The 8,024-nt window shown below is 47.9% G+C and overlaps 1 protein-coding gene across 1 annotated transcript in view; it reads right to left on the bottom strand.

Annotated features, from left to right (window-relative positions):
• Nucleotides 1–7,082, bottom strand: part of CCBE1 (collagen and calcium binding EGF domains 1) — a gene marked incomplete at its 5' end in the record, with an annotated part of 35,539 nt that extends 28,457 nt beyond the window's left edge. The window contains 2 exons of the mRNA XM_008594521.1: nt 3,792–3,944; nt 6,948–7,082. Coding sequence (XP_008592743.1) covers nt 3,792–3,944; nt 6,948–7,082 — 288 coding nt within the window. The remainder of the gene's footprint in view (nt 1–3,791; nt 3,945–6,947) is intronic.
• Between the last annotated feature and the right edge of the window lie 942 nt (nt 7,083–8,024).

Here is an 8,024-nt window from a genome sequence, read left to right as displayed (position 1 = left end):
AGAAGTGGGTGCAGTAATATACACTTGCCCAAACATCTGAAAACAGGATATTGGGAAAATATAGGAAAATGGTCAGGGCCTCCCAGATGTTCAGAATCTTGCAGAGCATTTGATGTAAACAGGCACGTGCGCCCAGGTGTTTCTTGGCTATTGACTAATGTAATTGCGCATGTGCACCCAGGTGTCCTGGGTTATGGACTTAAGTATGAAGGACGAGCAGCTCTGATCCACAGGGCCCCCCACCCCCGGGATGCTCCCAGACTGGCCGCTACTGCTGCTGGATGCTGCTGCTGCCAGGGCCCCGGGGGCCCCCTGAGAGGCCACCACCGCTTCTGCTGCTGTTACTGCTGAAGACTGAGCTGTTGTCTGCCAACGGCTCCTGGGATCTTTCCCAATTACGTAGCGTGGACCTGCGTGTGAGGCGTCTGGTGACCCAGTCTGTACAATGGGTTTGAAGGGTCTGAGCCCTTGCCCTGACAATACAAATGGAAACAGTATAACTAAAATAATAAAACGTTTTGACTTTAGTTATGAAATGCCTAGCCATACAATTGGCGTAGTTATTGCCTCGATCTGACAACTGGTGTAGTCGTGTAGCTATTTGTGTAGCTTTACACAGGACCTTTAGAAATGCTTATTAACACCTCATGGGACCCCAAAGTTCTGCAGAACAGAATGTGGGGAAATGCTATAAGAAATGGTTGAAATAAAATACATCCTTAAATGTAATATCAGATAAGATACAAAAAATGTTTCAAATAAGAGTGTAGGGAAAATATAGGAAAATGGTCAGGGCCCCTCGGATGTTCAGAATCTCGCCAAGCATTTGATGTAAATATGCACGTGTGCTCAGGTGCTCCTTGGTTACTGTCTAATGTAATTGCGCATGGGCACCCAGGTGTCCTGGAGTATGACTTAAGTATAAAGGACAAGTGGCTCTGATCCACAGCGCCCCCTACCCCCGGGATGCCTGCGGGGGGGCCATGGGGAGGCCACTTCTGCTGCTAGAGACTGTTGCTGCCAGGGCCCCCAGGACCCTCTGTGAGGCTGCCGCCACCACTGGACCTGTAAGCAGCTGGACCTGTAAGCTGCTACTGCTGAGGACTGATCTTGTGTCTGCCAACTGCTCCCGGGATCTTTCCCAATTACCTAGGGAGGACCTGCATGTCAGGGGTCTGGTGACCCAGCCAGGTACGTGAGGGGTCTGGTGACCCAGTCTGTACAATGCATTTGAAGGGTTTCAGCCCTAGCCCTGATAATACAAATGGAAACTAAACTAACTTAGTATACTAAAGCTTAGTATAATTAGCTATTGTATAACTTAGTGTACTAAACTTAGTATAACTTATTATAACTAAAATAACGAAACACTTTGGCTTTAGTTATGATTTGCGTAACCGGACAACTAACTGGTGTAGTCATGTAGCTTTACAATGAGTATATATCCCTTCTAATATGATCACTCAGATTTTTTACTGACGTCTCAGACATAGCGGTCAACTGGCCATCACCTACACAAGATTCTTGATCTCTTGTACTTGCCTGAAACTTTGAAAAATTTTAAGATACTCCTCAGGAAAGGAAACAGGTGAGTGTGGTCCCAGTACTGACTTAGCACTAGAGACTGCTAATTCCAAAGACAGTGAGACCTCCCTGTCTCACCCAGCCTTTGCATGTCCACGGGTAAGTGCCTCTCCCCAGTGCAGACCTGTCACTGCACTCTGACTCAGAGCCATCCCTAGGGGACCCCACAGCTGGGTGACTATGGATCTTACTGCCTTGGGGACTGAAAAGGAATATGGTTGGGACACACAGGAATTAATTACTGCAAGAGGTGGAGGCCACCTGAGTCCAAAGAACAAGTAAACTCAGCGTGTAAACTCTTACTCTAGTCCGTGGAAATTCCACCTGGTTTCTAGGGTCCCTGCTGGTTATGGTCAGTCTTCTTGCAGACCACTCTCCCCCACCAGGCAGGAACTCCTCATGTGTGGGGCTGGTCCTATTATGTCTACATTCCTAATGTAGAATCCTGCCCCACTGATACTCAGCAGTATGTGTCTGTTGCTGCTGCTCCTGATGGTTATGCTCTGGATTGGGCTGCTCAAGGCTGCCTACTAAGCCCATGTAAACGGGATTCCACCTGTACATAAGTGTGAGGCAAAGAGCCAATGCACTTGCCAGGTTAGGTAGCCCAGAGCAGGGGCTACCTGGCTCAGAGCACAGCTGGAAATCAATACCAACATGAAAAACTAGCAGGCTACTTTCTTGTGAATAATTCTCACGTAGGTCCACACATGAACAGATAGGGACTAAAAAGCTGTACCCCATTTATCAAAGAGTTTCTTCCTTTCAGTAAAGGACATAATCTAAGTTACACATTCCTGCCCTTTCCCACCTTTTCCATCACAGGACAAAATGCAGTAGCTTTAATTTTGAATTAAAAGAGGTGTGTAAATATTTTTTCTCAATTAACCCTTATGGCAAAAACTGTTTGCCCCTGCTTTATGAACACCTCTGGGTGGCATGTGGGTGGGCTCCTCATGCTTCAGCCTTTCAAATGTGTCCCCAAGCTGTCTAACTCATTCATATGATCCCAAATGGCCCACTCCCGAGCTGGCTGCAAATAGTTAGTTTGCTGCTAATGACATACGGCGGCGTCCTCATGACTCAACCCAGTTGCTCCTCAGAATTTCGCTTTGTACTTTTTCTGTGTGAGGCAGCTGGTCCCCAGCTGTTTGGTGTCTTCAGCTGATGGCAGCCCCTTCCGACCTCTTCCTGGAGCTTGGGCCACATGCAGAAATCAACATCTCTCAAGTGCCCCGACAGTTCTAGCTTTTTCATCTCCCTGCATTTCTTGATGTATGTAATTTAACCTAGGAACCTGCTCCCCGCTCACGGATAGCCTGAGCTCTGTTAACCCCTCCTGATGGTGTTCCAGCCACCTCCCCCTCCTTAGGGAAGGAGAAGAGCTGGGCTCTGAGCTCCAAAAGACGGGAGCAGCTTCCTGGCCTACAAGTGGTGGGTGCAGGACCCACGGCCATTGTGTGACCTGCCTGAGGTCCGCAACGTGGCCGAGGACTTTCTCTCTGGGGAACTCACCGTGCCAACCATTGTCAGTGGAGTACATTTTGCTGTGAAGTTCACCCTGCCTGGAAGGCCCTTGACATTGGCCTGTATAGGCTGAAATCCTAAATTTTAATGACTAGGTAGGCACTTGTAACTTGGCAGAGAAATTAGAGTTGCTTCACCAGTGAGTGTGGTGATATTTTGCTCTTCGAGGCATTGCCTGAGGCATCAACATCAGTTTTGGAGATCTCCCTTTCCCCTTCTCCTTCCCCCTCATTCTTCTTTCATTTTTCCTCCACACTCAAATAAGGAAGTAACCCAACATTTAGGCTGATCACATGCCGGAGTGACCAGACATCTCAGCTGAATCTGGTTGACACCGTGTAAATCAGCTTCTCAATGCTGTGCTGAAGGACCAGCTTTTAGAAATGTTCCAATTCACTGTCGACTGATACTTTTACAAAATACCAAAATGAGCTGCTAGAAAAAATAAGACCTAAAATACAAGCATNATAATATATAGGTACTTGGGAACCTTATTATATAATTTATAATATATAGTACATGTAATATGTATTTTATAATATGCATTATTATATTTCTGTTATAATATATAATCACATAAGTATATGTTAAATAGATATATCTATGTATAAGCCCCAAACTAATATATATAATATAAAAATAGATATAATAAGGAGCATAATTATACTTGCCCTACTCACCAGTGTCATTGGGGTATTTGTCTCCCTGGGTGCATGTCCTGCCATCATCCTCCAGGATGTAGCCCTCGCGACACTCACAGCGGTAGCTGCCGACAGTGTTGATGCAGATGTGTGCACACAGTGTCTGGTTGCTGGGGGCACATTCGTCAATATCTGGTTCAAACCAAATGCAAAAAATACTTAGTTTCAGAGAATTCACTTTCAACACAACAGATGACGCTGGGGTTAGCCCCTTTGCTAGTGTCTGCAAAGGATACTTTGCTAGACCTCGATCAGAGAAGTCTGGAGCAAAGTAGGAAGCTAGAAACACGGGCTGTCCCTGGAAGCAGCACTGCCAGCTATGTCACCATGGTTACAGAATGATCAGTGATGGGGCTCCTGGCTGTGGCTCCACCACTCCAAGTTCACGTGGCGTGGTACAGGCATTGCTAGCCTTCAGATATCTCACCTACTTGCATTCTACTGAGAGTTTCATCTATTGCCGTCTCTCCTTTCAGCCGTACAGGCTGATTCGTGCTTGAGTTTAGGGCAGGAACACCCGGAGAGAGGTGGTCAGCCTGGGGAGTTACAGAGGAGGATCCAGAAAACAATAATGAAGCCTACCCTAAATACCTCACAGAGCTCTTTAGAAGAGAAAATGAGATAACCCACGGCAATACACTTTGAGAAGCAAACATTAAATAAATGATTTTTGCAAGTACCTAGTGTGCTGAGGGATTTATGTTCCCCTTTATGGCTAGCTGCCGACAGTGTTGATGCAGATGTGTGCACACAGTGTCTGGTTGCTGGGGGCACACTCGTCAATATCTGGTTCAAACCAAATGCAAAAAATACTCAGTTTCAGAGAATTCACTTTCAACACAACAGATGACGCTGGGGTTAGCCCCTTTGCTAGTGTCTGCAAAGGATACTTTGCTAGACCTTGATCAGAGAAGTCTGGAGCAAAGTAGGAAGCTAGAAACACGGGCTGTCCCTGGAAGCAGCACTGCCAGCTATGTCACCATGGTTACAGAATGATCAGTGATGGGGCTCCTGGCTGTGGCTCCACCACTCCAAGTTCACGTGGCGTGGTACAGGCATTGCTAGCCTTCAGATATCTCACCTACTTGCATTCTACTGAGAGTTTCATCTATTGCCGTCTCTCCTTTCAGCCGTACAGGCTGATTCGTGCTTGAGTTTAGGGCAGGAACACCTGGAGAGAGGTGGTCAGCCTGGGGAGTTACAGAGGAGGATCCAGAAAACAATAATGAAGACTACCCTAAATACCTCACAGAGCTCTTTAGAAGAGAAAATGAGATAACCCACGGCAATAATTAAATAAATGATTTTTGCAAGTACCTAGTGTGCTGAGGGATTTATGTTCCCCTTTATGGCTATAGGTTGTGAACAGTATGATGGTGACCCAAAGGTCACTTAGGAATGGCTCCTTCCCAGTTAGGGGACACAGGGGTAACTGGGAAAAGCTGCTTCTGAAAAAACAAAACACTCATAATGAGTCTAAAGGACTGAGTTCCCCCCAGGACATTTCTATCTCATCAGTGGCCCAAACGGATCCCCATGGGCTGCAGAAATGAGCCGTGAGACCATCAAACAAGTAGCCACTGGGAGTCCGTGTTAACTGTGCACATCTTGGACATGCTCCCCTGCTGCACGGGGTGGAAACAAAAGTGTTTCCCACCATGGCAAGAGAGGGAGGCCCACTCCATTTCCTGTTTGCTGGCTGAAGACACCAGCTGGCAGGGGTGGGAACCATGCCATACAGCCCAGACTGTGCACATGTGGCGGGCAGACAGAGCCCAGCCTGAACTTTAGGATGTTGACAACTTCCCAGCCACTCCCTGGACAAGCTGCCAAGGCCCCGGCTCCAGCAGGCCGTGTGTGCTGAGGGGAGTGTGGTCATTCATTCATTGCCCTGGCAGTACACTCTATGTCATCTGTAGATGGGAGGTCACAGCTGGATCATCCTCTGTAATTCCCCAGGCTGACCACCTCTTTACAGGTGTTCCTGCCCTAAACCCAAGCACGAATCTGCCTGTACTGCCCAGAGCTCTCTCTGGACACGGCTGAAAGGAGAGACGGCAATAGATGAAACTCTCAGTAGAATGCAAGTTCTACCTACCCACAAATGAAAACAGGGTACAGTAGCTGCTGCAAACTGAAATAAGAGCCCTTGTGCCTGGGACCAGGGCCATATGAAACAGCCCATGCTCCCTGTAGGAGAGGCCACGGTCCCAATTCCATTTGTCAGTACCGGGTGCCACTCCCAAATGGGGGGAACTAGTCAGAATTTCTCTTAAAGGGGGCTCCCTAGAGCCCCCGCTGGGTCAGAGAAGGAGGGGCTGCCCATCACAGCTAGTTTATTTCTGCATGAACCTATCTGCCAGTCCCCTCAGTTCATCCTCCAGCTGACTCAAAGCTTGCCATGCATATGAGTCATTAGAGGCACTCCTGTAAATGCACGTCTCCAGACCCACAGAGTTGTGACTCATTCAGTCTGGAGGGGAGGCCAGGATCTTTTCTTTATTTTTTAAAGCAAGGATCCCAGATGTCTCTGAAACAGGTTATCACCTGTTAGTGCCAGGGGACAGTTAGCCATGAACCTGCCTCAGAAATTCAAGGAGTGCAGTGCTGGGAAAGACCAGTCAAGGAGGACGAAGGGAACGAGCTGTGGCCACAGATGGTGCTGCCTGTGCTCTGCTGCAGCCCAGGTGGCTGCTTCTGGCTCCCTGGGACTCACTTCTAACCTGCCTGCCATAGGGACACTTCCTTCCTTCCCAGGAATAAGTCGACAGAACTTATTCTTGCTTCATTCTGAGTTCTACTTTTCTGACCACTTATACTGTTTTATTTACATTATTCTAGTTTACTTTTGTTTCCCTTCTCCCGCTCTTATATCTCACTGCCCATTAGGATTGACTGGTGCTAGTTCTCTGATGAATTCCCTTTTAATCATCATGATGAAAGGCAGTGACCGATCTCTAGGATAATACCAAACACCATCCATCTAACAAGCACGATGACTTAAGGGGAGGAATCAAAGCTCAGAATAGCTCCTCTGAGCCTGTCCTGCTGACGAAGAAGGTCCAACAAAGGACCAAACCGTCTGATCAAGGTGTATCATTAGGAGCTGGAAAATAACGTGTATTCCCAACACACCCAGACAGTACGGCTTCTCCCGCTTCCGGTGTCTCTCCCGGTCATATCGGTATCCTGGATAACAAGTACACAGCACTCGGCCGAAGTTATCTGTGCACTGCTGTTCACAAGGAGCCTCGGCACAAACATCATAATCTGAAAAAGAAAAGTGTGAGCTCTCATCAACCACAGAGGAAGTGAGTAGCCCAGCCCTGGCCTGGAGCAGACCTCCTGGGCTGCACTCTGCTAAAGGGCAAGTGTGAAGGGTGAGAAGCATTATTATATTTAGAGAAGCATTAACTCTTTCAGGCTCTCGGCACCTTCTAAGAGTACTGCAATGGGTAACTTAAGGTGCGGCATAAAAGCAAACAGCACTTGTGATTTTTTTCCTCTAGGTCACTGCCTTGGCCTTTAGTTCTTTGTCACATCCAGGGGGCAAAGATGCTTCAGATGGCTAGGTTTTGCAGCATTACCTGGGGCCTGTTTTGTGTTTTTCACCAGCTGCTGTAGAGACAGGGAACAGTAGGGTTCCAGTGATGGGCATTGGCGTCATCATGTGGGAGGAAGGGCTGAAAGTCAGGCAGGCCCTGAGGAGTACGAGGGAGGCTTTGTAATGGACACATGTGTGAGTGACTAGAGAGTCCCTGCTTGTGGGTGGGGGTCCTATACGTGTGCACCCTGCTGGGGGGAGGGAGGGTTGATTCTTTATGCTCAGAAGTTGGGCATGTTCAAATGGCCAGAGGTCTCTTTCCAGCCCTAAGTCTGTGCTAATTGGAGTGGATACTCTATTACTTGTAAAGAAAGAGGGCATCTCTCCTCTCAGTCCTTGTGAACTAATATTTAATGAGTCTCTGAAGGGAGGCTCTAAGCTAGTAGCTCAGGCTCACCATTTACTCCCAGACCAGACCCAGCATCTCATTAATCACTGCCTTATCTTCCCCAGGTGCTGACAGATAAACCATCCTTGGACACATAGTGAGTCTGGCTTTGCTCTGCCGCATGTGAAGGTGAATGGTAGGCTGTCAGCCTTTATGCAGGCGGGGTCAGAGTGTGACAAGGCTCATGCCACTCTCGCAATGACCTGGAAAGCTGCCCTTG

This window comes from Galeopterus variegatus, unplaced genomic scaffold (assembly GCF_000696425.1).
Source record: "Galeopterus variegatus unplaced genomic scaffold, G_variegatus-3.0.2 Scaffold10949, whole genome shotgun sequence".
Taxonomy (NCBI): Eukaryota; Metazoa; Chordata; class Mammalia; order Dermoptera; family Cynocephalidae; genus Galeopterus; species Galeopterus variegatus.
The sequence above is the reverse complement of the archived record's forward strand: the minus strand, read 5'-3'. Positions and strand labels throughout refer to the sequence as shown.